At 41.4% G+C, this 18931-nt stretch overlaps 1 protein-coding gene across 1 annotated transcript in view; it reads right to left on the bottom strand.

The window, feature by feature from the left end:
- Window positions 1-1264: 1264 nt before the first annotated feature.
- adcy8 (adenylate cyclase 8 (brain)) overlaps window positions 1265-18931 on the bottom strand; it is a gene marked incomplete at both ends in the record, with an annotated part of 74462 nt that continues 56795 nt past the window's right edge. The window contains 5 exons of the mRNA XM_080010544.1: window positions 1265-1794; window positions 1908-2022; window positions 3167-3259; window positions 11279-11425; window positions 18146-18304. Of these exons, the coding sequence (XP_079866670.1) occupies window positions 1265-1794; window positions 1908-2022; window positions 3167-3259; window positions 11279-11425; window positions 18146-18304 (1044 nt within the window). The remainder of the gene's footprint in view (window positions 1795-1907; window positions 2023-3166; window positions 3260-11278; window positions 11426-18145; window positions 18305-18931) is intronic.

Below are 18931 nucleotides of genomic sequence, written 5' to 3'. Positions count from 1 at the left end.
GGTAGAGGAAGAGTAGAGTAGAGTAAAGGTAGCGGTCGAATAGAGTAGGGTAGAGTTAGAGTAGAGTAAGGGTAGAGGTAGAGTAGAGTAGGGTACAGGAAGAGTAGAGTAGAGGTAGAGTAGAATAGGGTAGAAAAGAGTAGGGTAGAGTAGGGTAGAGGGAGAGTAAGGAAGAGTAGAGGTAGAGTAGAATAGGGTAGAGTAGGGTAGAGTAGAGGAAGAGTAGGGTGGAGTAGAGGTAGAGTAGGGTCGAGGAAGAGAAGATGTAGGGTAGAGTAGAGTTGGGTAGAGGAAGAGTAGAGGTGAGGAGAGGTAGAGGTAGCGGTAGAGTAGAATAGCGTATAGTCGGGTAGAAGAAGAATAGATTAGAGCTACAATAGCAGGTAGAGGAAGAGGTAGAGGTAGAGTAAATAGAGGTAGAAGTTGAGTAGAAAGGGTAGAGTAGGGGAGAGTAGGGTAGAGGAAGAGTAGAGTGGAGGTAGAGGTAGAGTAGAACAAGGTAGAGTAGAGGTCGAGTTAGAGATAGAGGTAGAGTAGAACAGGGTAGAGTAGAGGTAGAGGAAAAGTAGAGTAGAGTAGAGGTAGAGTACAATAGGGTAGAGTAGGGTAGAGGAAGAGTGGAGAAGAGTAGAGGTAGAGGTACAGTAGAATAGGATAGAGTATAGTAGGGTAGAGGAAGAATAGAGTAGAGCTACAATAGTAGGTAGAGGAAGGGGTAGAGGTAGAGTAGAGGTAGAGGTAGAGGAAGCGGTAGAGTAGATGTAGAGGTAGAATAGAGTAGGGTAGAGGAAGAGTAGAGTAAAGGTAGAGGTTGAATAGAGTAGGGTCCAGGTAGAGTAGAGTAAAGGTCAAGGTAGAGTAGAGTAGGGTAGAATAGAGGTAGACTAGAGTAGGGTAGAGTAGAGCAGACTTCCTTGTCCCTCTCCCCTGGAGGATCACGTGGTGGAGCACACCCACCTCAAACACTAGAATCAGACCTGTCACTCAGGGAAACCCTGCCCCCAGATAGACCACACCCCTCAACAGAGCAAAGCAGACACGGCAGCAGTTGTATAAAAATTTTACTCCTTTATTGTGTTCTCATTATAAAAGAAATAGAAAAAAGACAAACATGGACAGGGGGGAAGGGGCGGGGAAAGGTGTGGGTAGGAAGTCCAGGGATTGGTCAGAGTTGGGTCGGGTGACACAGTAAGGAGCAGCAACGTTCGGACAGTTGGACGACAACAGACGGAGGTGAACAGACAGAGCCCCCCCCGTCCTCCAATCAGGACAGCTCGGCCTTGTCCGCCTCCCCGGTCCCGCCCACTCCTACGCTCACGCCCTCGGGCCCAGCGGGGCCCAGCAGTGTCCTCCTGTTGTAGTGGTGGTGGTGGTGGTGGTGGTGGTGGTGGCCCTTCATCATGATGCCCGTGTTGTTGTTCTCGTTCAGTATCTGCTTCTGCTTCTGCCTGTTCAGTGACTGGACCAGGCCCAGCACCACGGCGGCCAGCGAGTACTGGCCCGTGACCCGGCGGGGCTGCAGGGTCAGCGGGTTGGGCTGCACACGGCCGCGCAGGAAGTGGGTGCGGATCTTTCCCTCCTGCTCGCTGATGCCCTTCACGTAGATCTCGCCGCGGTACTCAAAGGCAAAGCCGCGCTCCTCCAGGATGGAGAAGGTCTCCTCCGGGACCTGGATCTTCCCGCTGACCCCGGTGCTGTCCATGCGGCTGGCCAGGTTCACCGTCTTCCCCCAGATGTCGTACTGCGGCTTCTTGGCGCCGATGACGCCGGCCACCACCGAGCCGTGGGCCATGCCTGCGGGGGGGGTGACGAGGGCAGGGACATTAAAACTCAAACCTTATCTGACCACATGGTCCAATGATGGATGTCACACTCAGGGTTTACAAGTGAAGCTCCAACATTTTTACCGATTCTGAGCTCGAAGTTGTTGAAGGAGTGTTTGTTTATCTCCTTGATGCTATCATTGAGGGCGATGGCGAAGTCTGCCAGCGCACAGAGGTGACCCCACTTGTCCTCACACTGCTGTGGAAGCAAGAGGAACACAGTGGGACAGGTTCAGTACAGGACCCTGGAGTGCTCCAGCATCATGACCGCTCTGGGGTCCTGATGCTGATGCTGCGGGACCATCGCGACGCACCAGACGGTCCCGGCGCTCCCGATGCTCCTGACGCTATTGATGCTTCTGACGCTCTCAACGCTCCTGACGCTCCCGACACTTCCGACGCTCCTGACGCACCCGACGGTCCCGGCGCTCCCGACGCTACTGACGCTTCCGACGCTCCTGACCCTCCTGACGTTCCTGACCCTCCTGACGTTCCTGGCACTCCTCACGTTCCTGACGCTCCTGACACTCCTGACGCTCCTGACGCTCCTTACACTCCTGACGCTCCTGACGCTCCTGCACTCCCGACGCACCCGACGCTCCTCACGCTCCTGTTGCTATACTGTCATTGTGCTTTGCTTTTATGTTAGCATTCTTCATGTTACTTTAACTTATTGAAATACTGTTTACACCTTGACTTGATTTGGGTTCTGCTGGAAACAATCATATTTTATGAATTTCAGAGTCAATATTGTAACGATGATATGGGCATTATCTTCTTAAAAAGGGTGCTGCCCCACCCCCCATTCTATATGGATCTCAAATAGTTGTTATTTCTGGTTAATTATGTCAGAGTTAATAAATATTACATTTCTGTTCATTTTGATACTGACATTCATTAGGGGGGCATGGCCTTGCTTTCTTGAGGGCGTGGCATTGCTTTCCACTCTGATTGGCTGTTGCAGGTAACACGTCCGTTCTGCCTAGCAACACGATCCAAACCATCGAGAACAGGAAGTGACGCCAGATGAACAGGAAGTGTTGGTGGATTTTTTAGACGTGTTTTTAACAAGTTTGGTTCAAATGGAAGAAAACAGACAAAGTGGACGTTTTGTGCTGTTTGATAGAAAGTGCTGACGCTGAGTTCATACTCGAAGTGTCCAGGTAGAGTTTCTAATCCTATTCCTCCCTCCCTCCACCTTCCATCCCTCTTCCCTCCCTCCTTCCCTCCTCCCTCCCTCCCTCTTCCCTCCCTCCCTCCCTCCTCCTATTCCTCCCTCTTTCCCTCCCTCCTTCCCTCCTTCCTCTCTCCATCTACCTTCCCTCGCTCCAAGGAGCTCTCACCTGTTTCTCAGGGGATAGACCAGAGACGGCCATGTAGGTGCTGCCAATCGTCTTGATCTTCTCAATGTCCTGGAATCGATCTTCACCGAGCAGCTGTAGACAGAACGGGAACAGGAAACATTGTTATTCCTATTCTTATTCTTATTACTATTATTATGGTGATAAATATGATTATTATGGTTATTATTAGAATTGTTGTTATTATTATTGTTCTTCTTCTTATTATTATTATTATTAGTAGTATTAGTATCAGTATCATGATTAGAATAAGGTCAATTTATTAAGGGACAACACAACATGTATTTTTAAGCTTTGGTTCCTGTATGTGTTTAATTGGAGCAGCAGATTTTCGGTTCTTCAGCTGGAAAAGTCATGTGTTATCTCCAGGATATTTCAAAATCACAATCTGTTTATTAATATGTACATACGAGGAACAGACAATTAACATTCTGAATTAATAAAACAGCAATAGCCAAATGGAGAAAAATAGCCACACTTCCAAAGAAAAGAGCAAATAATAATAATAATAATAATAATAATAATAATACCACTAATGATAATAATAATAATAATGATAATATAATAATAATAATAATAATAATAATGATAATAATAATAATAATAATAATAATAATAATAATAATAATAATAATAATAATACCACTAATGATAATAATAATAATAATGATAATATAATAATAATAATAATAATAATAATAATAATAATAATAATAATGATAATAATAATAATAATAATAATAATAATAATAATAATAATAATAATAATAATAATAATACTACTACTACTACTACTACTACTAATAATAGTAATAATGTAATGATAACAATAACAATAACAACAACAATAATAACAACAAATATAATAATAATACATATAATATAGTCATAATAATAATAATAATAATAATAATAATAATAATAATAATAATAATAATAATAATAAATATAGCTGCAGGCAGAAATACACAGGGTCCAGATGTATTACAGTTTTCTGGATTCTGTGCAATGTAGCACAAGTTAAATTTTTGGGATTTTTACGATGACTCAGAGACAACCGTGGATTTATGTAATACTGGGTCATGATGTCACAAAGTTACTGTGTTCTCAATGTGACGCCAATGTTTGTAAAGTTTTATCCATATTTCCTGATACAAGTGTAGATGGGTGTGAGTCAAAGTTTAGACGACAACATGTTAGAAATGTTCCAGTTGTTGTTTGGGTAAAGAAGTGGGAAACATTCAGCTTCATTGGTTTCATCTGAGTAACACTGCAGGTTGTTCCTTCTGCTGGTGATGTCATCAACGTGCTGCTCTAATACCTCCTGTACAACATCAACTGATGGAAACATGTTTACAAACATTCCATCTTGTTGTTGATCACTTCATGTTTCATCAACATTTTCATCTTCTCAACTTAAATCTGCATTTTCAATATTATCAATGGACATTGATTCATTTTTGTTCATTTTTTGGATCTTCCTCCAATTTGGAGAGGGATTATTCCATTCATTGTTCAATTCTATATCCTTATACCAGTTGTTATGTATTCTCAAATACGCCACGCTGACTTTCAGTAAATTTTTTGTAATTACTTTACTTCACAATAATAAAAAATATTTATTTATTTCATAAACATAATAAATAAATGTTAGTTTTAATTCACAGTTATTTTATTATATTTATTTGTTCATAATGTACAATTGTAAAATTCAGTTGAATAGATGACTTTAACATTTGGCACGAGAAATATTATGGAAGAATTTGTCAACACTGAACACTTTCTGTCTTTTCATTTAAATCTGCTACGTTTACCTGTAGGAAACTGTTTATACATGAAGTTTCTTAAAAACAACCGTTTATCTTTTTACTTTATACCAACCTTGTCATTGTTATAACTTACCTTGTTGTATGAAAGTACATGTGCAGTCTCAGTGACAGGAGGTGACATTGGGTCTCGTGTGCATCAGTGATTATGTACTTACACAGGTTTATGTATTTATGGAGATTAACGATACTAGTCAAACTTACATCATTTAATTGTTGACTTTTTTCCTTGGTTTACACTTTCAACAAGTAACGTTTCCATGAAATACGAAAAATATTGTGTTATTTCTATGACAACTGATCTTAACACGGCTTCTATTTTTCCGACACAGCACTGGATCTTGAACCCATCACCCAGTCGTATGTTTGAGTGGATTCGCCTTGACGTGGTCACAAGTTTTTGTGGATTAATGTTTTTCATATTTTTCATGAATCCGTCAAAGTAATGGCAACCAAAGAGATAAAATATCAACCCAATCAAATCCAATCAGATCCACAGACATCTACCAGGTAAGAACTACATAAATATACACAAAAATGTATAGTTTGTAATCTCTAAACACTACAGAGTGACAGAGTCTACACCGCACGCTGGACATGGTCCAATGTACATTCTGAATCAAAACCCGTACATCTATAGTAAATAATATGATGACGTCATAAAGCGTCTTACTGTAAATATAACTTATAGTAAATAGTATGATGATGTCATTAAGCGTCTTACTGTAAATATCCTTTTTAGTAGATAGTATGATGACGTCATTAAGCGTCTTACTGTAAATCAACTTTATAGTAAATTGTATGATGATGTCATTCAGCGTCTTACTGTAAATCTAATTTATAGTAAATTGTATGATGATGTCATTCAGCGTCTTACTGTAAATCTCATCTTCATTTTGTTTATGAATAGTGATGTGTCAGTCAAGCAGGATGAGCTGGATATTTGGGGTCAAAGCTGTTCAGTTTTTCCCTAATTTCTGCTCCGTATGTGAATATTTGGATGACACTTAATACACAAGATGTTTGTGAAATACCGGTTCAAACTAAATGTAAAGTGTGTTTGTGTGTTTCTGCCGTTCTTCTGTTTCATATAGTTTTAGATTTCAAAATTCAGAGAATTTTTACAGAAAAATATCAATAGCCTTGCAGGCTGGACCCCTAAAAACAATTATGATGACAATAATAATAAAAAAAAAAAAATAATAATAATAATAATAAATATAGATGCAGTCAGAACTACACCGGTCCAGTTATGTCGCGTTAGCTACGTATTACAGGATTCTGAGTTATAGACACCACACACTACTTTCTGAGATTCTGTGATACACATAATTTTATATCGATGCCAATTCCAAATTTCCCAATTCTTCAATCTCAAATGTTAGACCAGTTGAACATATTTGATGTATAACCAAATATAGTGTCTATAAGATTATAGTTTTGCAGGGTTTTGTGAAACACAGCACAAGTGACAGTTCTGAGAGTTTCCATTAAACACAGCTTCGGCTCTGTTGTCTGTCCATGCAGACAACAGGGCACAAGCCGCTGGATGCGAATGACTTCCCAGAGACGAAGCTCGGACTCACATCTATTATATCTATCTGTTATAAGTCCATATAAATCTATCTATATATATCTTATTTAACTCCGTATGATGATGTCACAGAGCTCCCCGCTCCTCAAACGAATCAAGTTGCCCCAACGTTCTTCAACTTCCAATAAATTCTTTCATTTTTTCAAAATTTTCCCTGCAGTTCAGTTAAACAGTTTTTCACTAACGTCTGCTCCAAATGTAGATCGATATCGATCAAAGTTGAACGACAAGACGTCTGAAACATCCCGGTTCCAACAACACCTCAACCCTGTCTGTGTGTACTGCGGTTGCCATTTTTCAGATCAACCCTTTTGCTGTGTAGTACTGTTGTATACTGTACCGTATATCTCCATACTCACTTTATTCACGAGCACTTTACTGCACATATGTGTATATACAAATAGTCTATTCCATATACATAACTGTATTCCCTTCTGTTTTGTACCCCCACTTGGTATTACCTTTTTGAGTCTTATTTAATTTTTATTTGATATTATTGATATTATTCTATTCACTAACTACTTTACCTTTTAGGAATCAGTTAGTTTCAGTTAGTTGCTAGGTAGGAATTAGGTTAGTTATTATGTTCGCTCCGGGTGCGTTGTAAGGACATTTCACTGCATGCATGTATGAAAGTATTTATATGTATATGACAAACAAACCTTTTGAATTTTGAATCTTGAATCTTGAAACCCCAAATATGCAGAGAAGATTATTAATAAAAAAATATGAGCAAATAAATAAATATATAATACATATATTACATAATAATAATAACAATAATAACAACAACAATAATAATAAAACAACAACAACAACAGAAATAATAATAATAGTAATAATAATAATAATCATAATCATAATAATTATTATAATAATAATAATAATAAGTTATGTCAAAAGGCAATATCAGGGGCCAAGTGGCAGTATGGTTATGTGTGTTTTTGAATGTTTATTATCGCGAGGTGTTGACATTCTGAGGGTGAGAAGCTGTGGTTGGGGCCCGGACGGTGGCTCAGGTCCCAGCTGCTTTCACGCTGCGGTACAAACACTGCATTCTAGAACCCCAAGACAAGTCAGCGAGATCCTGGAGAGACACAATTTGACGTGTCAGCTTCCAACCAGGGCCGGCCCGACGCATAAATGTACTAAGCGCCCGCTTCGGGCCCCCGTGGCCACAAAAGGGCCCCAAAGCCTGGTGGGGGCCCCCCAATCAGTGGCGTCACTAGGGGGTGCGGGGGTGCGGGAAATGTGCAATGGAGAGGGAGCGATCTGCGATCCACTGCATCCACCCAAAACCACGGAAATGTGCGACTGAGTGATGTGTTCAAGATCCAGTGAGGCACTGGAAAAATAGAAGCCGTACAATGATAATTACCCACAGAAATACCACAATGTATTTCGCATTTCATGGAAATGTAACTTTCTGAAAATGTAATCAAAGTAAAAAACTCAACTCTACAAATACATTACGTAAATTCGACTTTTATAATAAATCTACGTGGATAAGTCATAATTTACATTTGCATTGTAGTCATTAAGAAGTCATCCTAGTCATCATAGTCATCTTAGTCATCTTAGTCATCCTAGTCATCATAGTCATCATAATCATCTTAGTCATCATAGTCATCATAGTCATCATAATCACCTTAGTCATCATAGTCATCTTAGTCATCTTAGTCATCTTAGTCATCCTAGTCATCATAGTCATCATAATCATCTTAGTCATCATAGTCATCATAGTCATCATAATCATCTTAGTCATCATAGTCATCTTAGTCATCTTAGTCATCCTAGTCATCATAGTCATCATAATCATCTTAGTCATCATAGTCATCTTAGTCATCATAGTCATCTTAGTCATCTTAGTCATCATAGTCATCATAATCATCTTAGTCATCATAGTCATCTTAGTCATCATAATCATCTTAGTCATCATAGTCATCTTAGTCATCATAGTCATCTTAGTCATTAGTCATGACGACATTTCACTGCATATATGTATGCACGTATGTGTATGTATGTGACAAATAAACCTCTTGAATATTGAATTAATGTACACGAGACACAATGTCATCTAACATCACTGATACCCCAGATGTACTTCAACACAACAAGGCAAGTTATAAATATGACAAGATATAGTTGAAAAAAATGTTTTTTGCAAAAACGTCATGTATAGACATTTTCCTACTGTTTGTGATATTGACAAATTAATACAAAATAATTGTTATTCTCAATTAATGTTAAAGTTCCGTAAAAGTTGTCTGCATTTCAATATAGACAAGTCATCTATTAAACTGAATTTTCAAATTGTACATTATTAACAGAGAAAGAACAATGAAGTAGTAATTTCCAAATAAATGTATTTATATATTTTTAAAATGAAATATATTTATTTTAATTATTATTATAATTATGAAAAGTAACTACAAAAGTTGTTTTTGTTATTGTTACAGATGCCGAAAAATAGCAGAACATTTGAGAGAAAAAGAAGCCACTGTCCAAATATCCTGTCGTCAAGGTCAGTCACAATAAAGGAAAAGAAGACGCTAATGGAAGAAAACTTTCAATGCAAGTGTTGATTCCCCAGACGTCTCGTGTGAAGAGGCTCATTTCACCAGGATAATTTACAATTTGGAGACTCCAGAAATAAACAATGTGCAGCTATGAGTTTAACAGCAGTTCTTAAAAACAAAATCCACAACGTTAGCACATGGACCCACAGTGACCGAGATGATGTTCGATTAAAGGAAATAAACTTCATCAGGAGATGAAAAAGGTTCTGGTAGAATAAATTACAATGTTCCAGGAACAGATTATATTGCAAGAACAGAATTGCCAACAAGACAAACTATGTTCCATGTTCCAACATTCAAAATAACGTATGCAGACGACTTCACTGGCTGGATTGGTGTAGATCCCTATGACTCTGCGTTAGCTATGCTATGCTATGTAAAACTATGCTAATTGATGGAGCACTCAAGAAATCACTGTTAAATAATAATGATGCATGTTTATTAAATATGTGCGTCAAACATTGACATCAAATAAATGTTTGACGTTTGGTTGAAATGGAAATGCTTCTTACGTAATTCCATGAAAGTTGGATTTATTAAATGAAATTAAATATCACATAACACAAAAAACTGCAACACCTACATCAAACCAATAAGCTTAACCATGTGTATTGTTGCCTGAAGCTATATTTATTATTATTATTATTATTATTATTATTATTATTATCAATAATAATTATGACATTATATTTTATTATTATATGTATAAATATTATTGTCATTAGTGTTATTATTATAATTATTGTTATTATATGTATATGTATATGTATTATTATTATTGTTATTATTATTATTATTGTTATTATTAAAATAATTATTATAATTAGTAGTATTGTTATTATTATTATTGTTGTTATTATTATTATTATTATTATTATTATTATTGTTATTATTGTTATTATTGTTATTAGTGTTATTATTATAATTATTGTTATTATATGTATATGTATATGTATTATTATTATTGTTATTATTATTATTATTATTATTATAATTATTATAATTAGTAGTATTGTTATTATTATTATTATTATTGTTATTATTATTATTATTATTATTATTATTATTGTTGTTATTATTATTATTATTATTATTATTGTTATTATTGTTATTATTGTTATTAGTGTTATTATTATAATTATTGTTATTATATGTATATGTATATGTATTATTATTATTGTTATTATTATAATTATTATAATAATTATTATAATTAATAGTATTGTTATTATTATTATTATTGTTATTATTATAATAATTATTATAATTAGTAGTATTGTTATTATTATTATTATTGTTATTATTATTATTATTGTTATTATTATTGTTATTATTATAATAATTATTATAATTAGTAGTATTGTTATTATTATTATTATTATTGTTATTATTATTATTGTTATTATTATTGTTATTATTATTGTTATTATTGTTATTATTGTTATTATTGTTATTATTGTTATTATTATTATTATTATTGTTATTATTGTTATTATTGTTATTATTATTATTATTATTGTTATTATTGTTATTAGTGTTATTATTATAATTATTGTTATTATATGTATATGTATATGTATAAATATTATTGTCATTAGTGTTATTATTATAATTATTGTTATTATATGTATATGTATATGTATTATTATTATTGTTATTATTATTATTATTGTTATTATTATAATAATTATTATAATTAGTAGTATTGTTATTATTATTATTATTATTATTATTATTGTTATTATTGTTATTATTGTTATTATTGTTATTATTGTTATTATTATTATTATTATTGTTATTATTGTTATTATTGTTATTATTATTATTATTGTTGTTATTATTGTTATTGTTATTATTATTGTTATTATTGTTATTATTGTTATTATTGTTGTTATTATTGTTATTATTGTTATTATTATTATTATTATTGTTATTATTGTTATTATTGTTATTATTATTGTTATTATTGTTATTATTGTTATTATTGTTGTTATTATTATCATTATTATGTTTTAACCTTTTCTTAAACCTGACAGCTGTCCTGTAGCTTCTCCAGCAGGTGAGTGTGTTGCATGTATGTAGCGTGACCTTTCACCTCATCAAAGTCTGCGATGATCTCGTTGAGCAGCCGCAGACACTCCACGCCCTGGTTGTTCATCTCCGTCTGCGAGTAGAAGTCTGCGAAGCCGGGGATGGAGGCGAACATCACCGCCACCGCGTCGTACGACTGCGAGTACAACTCCTGCGGCGGGAGGGGCCGGGCGGCTGGTTACTAGGTTGCGCTTCCCGCCTGGCGGCGTGTCAGCACATTGCAATACTTTTCAATTCTCCTGAAATGAATGACCATTCAGATCCGTGGCCAAAATCAGGTCGTGGACCAGAACGGTCATTCATTTCAGGTCAGAGATTTAAGAAACACATGGAAATAAAACACAATGAAAGAAAAGGTTTTAGAACATTTTATACAAAGAACATCCAGGCGTGAAAAGCGTGGAGCAGCCAGGAGGAAACAGCTATTTCTCCTGCAGTTCACCTGCTGCCTGCAGTTCACCTGCTGCCTGCAGTTCACCTGCTTCCCTGCAGTTCACCTGCTTCCCTGCAGTTCACCTGCTGCCTGCAGTTCACCTGCTTCCCTGCAGTTCACCTGCTTCCCTGCAGTTCACCTGCTTCCCTGCAGTTCACCTGCTTCCCTACAATTCACCTGCTTCCCTACAGTTCACCTGCTTCCCTGCAGTTCACCTGCTTCCCTGCAGTTCACCTGCTTCCCTGCAGTTCACCTGCTTCCCTACAATTCACCTGCTTCCCTGCAGTTCACCTGCTTCCCTGCAGTTCACCTGCTGCCTGCAGTTCACCTGCTTCCCTACAATTCACCTGCTTCCCTGCAGTTCACCTGCTTCCCTACAGTTCACCTGCTGCCTGCAGTTCACCTGCTTCCCTGCAGTTCACCTGCTGCCTGCAGTTCACCTGCTTCCCTGCAGTTCACCTGCTTCCCTGCAGTTCACCTGCTTCCCTGCAGTTCACCTGCTTCCCTGCAGTTCACCTGCTTCCCTGCAGTTCACCTGCTTCCCTGCAGTTCACCTGCTGCCTGCAGTTCACCTGCTTCCCTACAATTCACCTGCTTCCCTACAGTTCACCTGCTTCCCTGCAGTTCACCTGCTTCCCTGCAGTTCACCTGCTTCCCTGCAGTTCACCTGCTTCCCTACAATTCACCTGCTTCCCTGCAGTTCACCTGCTTCCCTGCAGTTCACCTGCTGCCTGCAGTTCACCTGCTTCCCTACAATTCACCTGCTTCCCTGCAGTTCACCTGCTTCCCTACAGTTCACCTGCTGCCTGCAGTTCACCTGCTTCCCTGCAGTTCACCTGCTTCCCTACAATTCACCTGCTTCCCTGCAGTTCACCTGCTTCCCTGCAGTTCACCTGCTTCCCTGCAGTTCACCTGCTTCCCTGCAGTTCACCTGCTTCCCTACAGTTCACCTGCTTCCCTGCAGTTCACCTGCTTCCCTGCAGTTCACCTGCTTCCCTGCAGTTCACCTGCTTCCCTGCAGTTCACCTGCTTCCCTACAGTTCACCTGCTGCCTGCAGTTCACCTGCTGCCTGCAGGGGGCAGACCCCACATGCTGACTTTTCAAGTTGCATTGTGGGACTCGCTGATGAGAGTGAAAATTACCTCTTCCCTCTCTCTCCCTCCCTGTCTCCCTCTCCCTCTGTTTCCCTGTCTCTCTTCCTCACACTACACTACATACTACATATTGTACTTCACACTACACACTCCATACTTCATACTACATACTGCATACTACATATTGTACTTCACACTACACACTCCATACTTCATACTACATACTGCATACTACATATTGTACTTCACACTACACACTTCATACTACACACTACATACTGTACTTCACACTACACACTACAAAACACACATTACACAATACATACTACACACTGCATACTACCATGACACACTACATACTACACACTTCATACTACATACTACACATTACACACACTACATACTACCACTACATACTACACACTACATACTACATACTACACATTACACACATTACATACTACCACTACATACTACACACTACATACAACACATTACACACTACATACTACCACTACATACTACACACTTCAAACTACATAATACACATTACACACTATATATTACACAGTACATACTACCACTACATACTACATACTACATACTACACACTACATCCTACATACTACACATTACACACACTACATACTACCATTACATACTACACACTACATACTACACACTACAGCCTACATAATACACATTACACACTGCACACTACATACTACCACTACATACTACACATTACACACACTACATACTACATACTACAGCTACATACTACACACTACATACTACACATTACATACTACATACTACACACTGCATACTACTAACTACACATTACACACTACATACTACACACTACATACTACATACTACACACTACATACTACACATTACATACTATATCCTATACATTACACATTACATACTACATACTACACATTACATACTACATACAACATATAACACAACATATATGCCATACTACACACTACATACTACACACTACATACAACACATTACACACTACATACTACATACTACACACTACATATTACACATTACACACTACATACTACACATTACATACGACATACTACACATTACACACTACATACGACATACTACACACTACATACTACACACTACACATTACATACTACATACTACACATTACATACTACACATTACATACTACATACTATACATTACACGCTACACGCTGCACGCTGCAGGCTACACGCTACATGCTGCAGGCTACACGCTGCAGGCTACACCCTGCAGGCTACACGCTACACGCTGCAGGCTACACGCTACACGCTGCAGGCTACACGCTGCAGGCTACACGCTGCAGGCTGCACGCTACACCCTGCAGGCTACACGCTACACGCTGCAGGCTACACGCTACACGCTGCACGCTACATGCTGCAGGCTACACCCTGCAGGCTACACGCTACATGCTACAGGCTACACGCTGCAGGCTACACACTGCAGGCTACACGCTGCAGGCTACAGGCTACACCCTGCTGGCTACACGCTACATGCTGCAGGCTACACCCTGCAGGCTACACGCTACATGCTACAGGCTACACGCTGCAGGCTACACGCTACACGCTGCAGGCTACACGCTGCAGGCTGCACGCTACACCCTGCAGGCTACACGCTACACGCTGCAGGCTACACGCTACACGCTGCACGCTACACGCTGCAGGCTACACCCTGCAGGCTACACGCTACATGCTACAGGCTACACGCTGCAGGCTACAGGCTACACGCCACACGCTGCAGGCTACACATTGCAGGCTACACGCTGCAGGCTACACGCTGCAGGCTACAGGCTACACGCCACACGCTGCAGGCTACACGCTGCAGGCTACAGGCTACACGCCACACGCTGCAGGCTACACCCTGCAGGCTACACGCTACACGCTGCAGGCTACACGCTACACGCTGCAGGCTACACGCTGCAGGCTGCACGCTACACCCTGCAGGCTACACGCTACACGCTGCAGGCTACACGCTACACGCTGCACGCTACACGCTGCAGGCTACACCCTGCAGGCTACACGCTACATGCTACAGGCTACACGCTGCAGGCTACACGCTGCAGGCTACACCCTGCAGGCTACACGCTACATGCTACAGGCTACACGCTGCAGGCTACACACTGCAGGCTACACGCTACACCCTGCAGGCTACACGCTACACGCTGCAGGCTACACGCTACACGCTGCACGCTACACGCTGCAGGCTACACCCTGCAGGCTACACGCTACATGCTACAGGCTACACGCTGCAGGCTACACGCTGCAGGCTACACCCTGCAGGCTACACGCTACATGCTACAGGCTACACGCTGCAGGCTACACACTGCAGGCTACACGCTGCAGGCTACAGGCTACACGCCACACGCTGCAGGCTACACATTGCAGGCTACACGCTGCAGGCTACACGCTGCAGGCTACAGGCTACACGCCACACGCTGCAGGCTACACGCTACAGGCTACACGCTACAGGCTACACGCTGCAGGCTACACACTGCAGGCTACAGGCTACAGGCTACTTGCTGCAGGCTACACGCTAAACGCTACACGCTGCAGGCTACACGCTACAAACTGCACGCTGCAGGCTACACGCTACACGCTACACACTACACGCTACATGCTGCACGCTGCACGCTGCAGGCGTGTGAAGCATCCCATCCCAGGGGGAACATGGAGCAGGGGCTTGACAGGGAAACTTCCCTTTGAAATGATTCTCAACTGAACGGGGGAAAGAACATGAAGGAGAGAAAAAGCTGCTTCCTGCTGCTTCTTTTGTTTCAACTCACAAAACACATCCCTGGGAAACGTCACGTGACGTAGAGAGTAAAAAAAGAGACAGCAGCTCCATCTGGATCTGCTCTGGGATGTTGATCTATCAAGTGAAATGTTCTACTGTGCTTAGCAACGCCCAGAGTATCCACTTCACTCATGATAAGTTCTACAATGACTCTCATGTGTCTAATAAATGCACAGCTGCTCATCCCATAATTATCAAACAATCATCAAGATGGAGTTATTTGTCACAAACGTATCATATTTGATATATTTCTCCATTAGAAAGTTCTTATATCTGTACATATCTTGGACATGGAGCTTGCTGTATTAGTTATATTTCCAGAAAGCTTCTTGGACTCTGCTGTGGAACCAGGTTCTGCTCTTGAATCGCCTTAAACCACGAGAGCAGCTGAGGTCTGCAGCTCGTCTGGTGAGGAGGCTGCGTGCAACAACCTATTTTGGTTGTGGGGATTCTATTAATAACGCCGCGCTGCAGCGGAATCCAAATCAAGCAACAATAAACAGGCTGATTAATAATGTAGTCAGTGATTTAGGGAGCGGCCTCCGCTAATGGATGCATTTTTAATCCTTTTTAATTAGATGGAACCAGGGAAGCAGAGCGGTGTCTGCTTCCTCAATGACGTTCAGCCTTCAGAGGCCGTCACAAGATGACGGGAGTCGATATGAGAGACCAGGACAACAATGGGTTGGACTCCAGTGTGTGTGTGTGTGTGTGTGTGTGTGTGTGTGTGTGTGTGTGTGCTATGGCGAGTACAAAGCCTCCATATTGATCTGCTGGAGCATGAGAAGCAGCAGTTTGTGAAGATGGAGTTGAGCGAGGCACAGTGTTCAACATGAGGCTCCGGCCAAACAGGTCAAAGTGGGAAGTAATTGGAGTCGGTTTGTAATCAAAGACATTTTTAAATTCTAAGAAAAACGCTCCTTTAACCTTGAGTCTTGCTGATGGTGACAAATGATTGGAAGCCCATAATAAAGGTCAGTGGCAAAATGGGTAAAAGTTCTTGGAATTTGAACTCCAGAGGCTCCGGAGGCTCTGGAGGCTCTTGAAGCCCTGGAGGCCCTGGAGGCCCTGGATGCCAGGCGTCAGCCACACCATGTGACACTCATCAAAACACTGAACAAGAAAAGAACCAAATCCAAAGCAAAGCATCGGTTGTTCCTCCAGAAAAGAGCGACTCTCTTCTCTGCTCTCCCCGAGCAGAGACGCTCAGAAGGCAGAAGGTGACGAGGCCGCTTCAATGCATCGCTTGGTTTCAAATCATACGCTGCCAAATTATCCCAAAAAATTAAGAAACCTTTCCTCATCTCGTCCCAGGCCTGGAGGTGGAGCAAACAAGCAGCCGCATGGAGCAGCAGGAGGTGAAGCACATCCAGGCTCCTCAGCTTCTCTTTTCACTTTACATCCATTTGTTGTTTTTTAGCTTTGATTTCTTTTACTTTAAGAATGAAAAGTGTCAGAAAAACATCACAATATGATGATGACGGCAAATCAAACTGATTTTGATCTGTATCCACCCATTGCTCCACCCAGCCATCGTTCTACCCACCCACATCCATCCACCCACCCATCCATCCACCCACCCATCCATCTACCCACCCATCCACCCATCCATCCACCCACCCATCCACCCATCCATCCATCCACCCGTCCACCCATCCATCCATCCACCCGTCCACCCATCATCCACCCATCCATCCACCCATCTGTCCGCCCATCCGTCCATTATCCCATCCATCCATCCATCCATCCACCCTTCCACCCATCCATCCATCCACCCACCCATCCACCCATCCATCCATCCATCCACCCATCCACCCATCCATCCACCCACCCATCAATCCATCCATCCATTCATCCACCCATCCATCCATCCATCCACCCATCCACCCATCCATCCATCCATCCACCCATCCATCCATCTACCCATCCATCCAACCATCCATCCACCCATCCATCCATCTACCCATCCATCCAACCATCCACCCATCCATCCACCCATCCATCCACCCATCCATGCATCTGTCTGTCTGCCTGTCTGTCTGTCTGCCTGCCTGTCTGTCCGTCTGTCTGCCTGTCTGTCTGCCTGTCTGTCTGTCTGCCTGCCTGCCTGTCTGTCTGCCTGTCTGTCTGTCTGTCTGCCTGTCTGTCTGCCTGTCTGTCTGTCTGTCTGTCTGTCTGTCTGTCTGTCTGCCTGTCTGTCTGTCAGTCCTCTGATCTGACCGTATCAGGTCGTACGTTACAGTGTTCTGATCCAACTTGGTTTGGATCAGGAAGCTGCTGTCCGCAGGTAGGATTCCAACCTTGGTCGCTGCAGGAGTTTTGCCGACATGGTCCGTTATGCCACCAGGAGGCCCCTGACTCTGACATCATTCATCATGATGGACTTCAGATGCATTATGGGATGTTGTATGATTATAACGAACCTTCCTGGAGCCGGTCCCGTGGGACCCTCCAAACTATGACCCTGAGAGTTGAGATCAAGTGTAGCTTCCAGACCTCGTTGTCGCGGTCCTTCTCCAGGAAGTGGCGGGCCACGTGGCTGGGCAGAATGTTCCGCAGCATGTTCTCGTTGTGTTCCCTCAGCTCCTTCATCTCGTTGATCTCCTCCTTGGCCTGGACCCTCCACAGGAAGTCCAGGCGTGCCGTGTACTCCAGCTGTAACCAAGGAAACGGGACAGAACATTGACCAGGCTTCAAGCCAACAGGACACGTTCACAGATCCTCAGACTGTCACTGTCAAGACATTTCAGATGAAGGTTTTTCTAAATGCTTTGAGTGATTGCAATCGTCAAATTGTATTTTTTTTTTTTACTTTTTTAACATGTGTTGTAGAGAGACAGGAAATGGGGGTGGAGCGAACGAGCCTGTCCGCTTGTATTTTACGATCAAATCATTGTGATCAGGCGATCATCTGACGGTCTCACGAGCTGGAAAGCGATCAGCACCAAACATCAACGTCAGCCAAGGCTCATCGTCCCGTGTCAATCGATGGATCCGCCGAGCGACCAACGTCGCCCTGGAGCGAGCGGCGCGGCCGCAGGGTGCGCTGCTGCAGCCGGTCACCATCATGATGCGTTGCTCTTCTGAAGGGCCTTTCGGTCGCATATTGTGCCATAACCAGTCAGTGGTTCCTCAAGTGATAAAGGTTTACGGAGGTTTTCACTTTTTTCCCAATTCTGACGTCTGAGACTATGATGCAAAACAAAGCTGAGCGCTGGGCGTAGTTGTGACGGTGCACAGGTGTAGTGACTGGTGCTGTGGCCAGAGTTGGTCCGGACTCCA

This window comes from Zeus faber (genome assembly GCF_960531495.2).
Source record: "Zeus faber genome assembly, chromosome: 12".
Lineage (NCBI taxonomy): Eukaryota > Metazoa > Chordata > Actinopteri > Zeiformes > Zeidae > Zeus > Zeus faber.
This window is presented reverse-complemented; position numbering and strand designations above follow the sequence as displayed.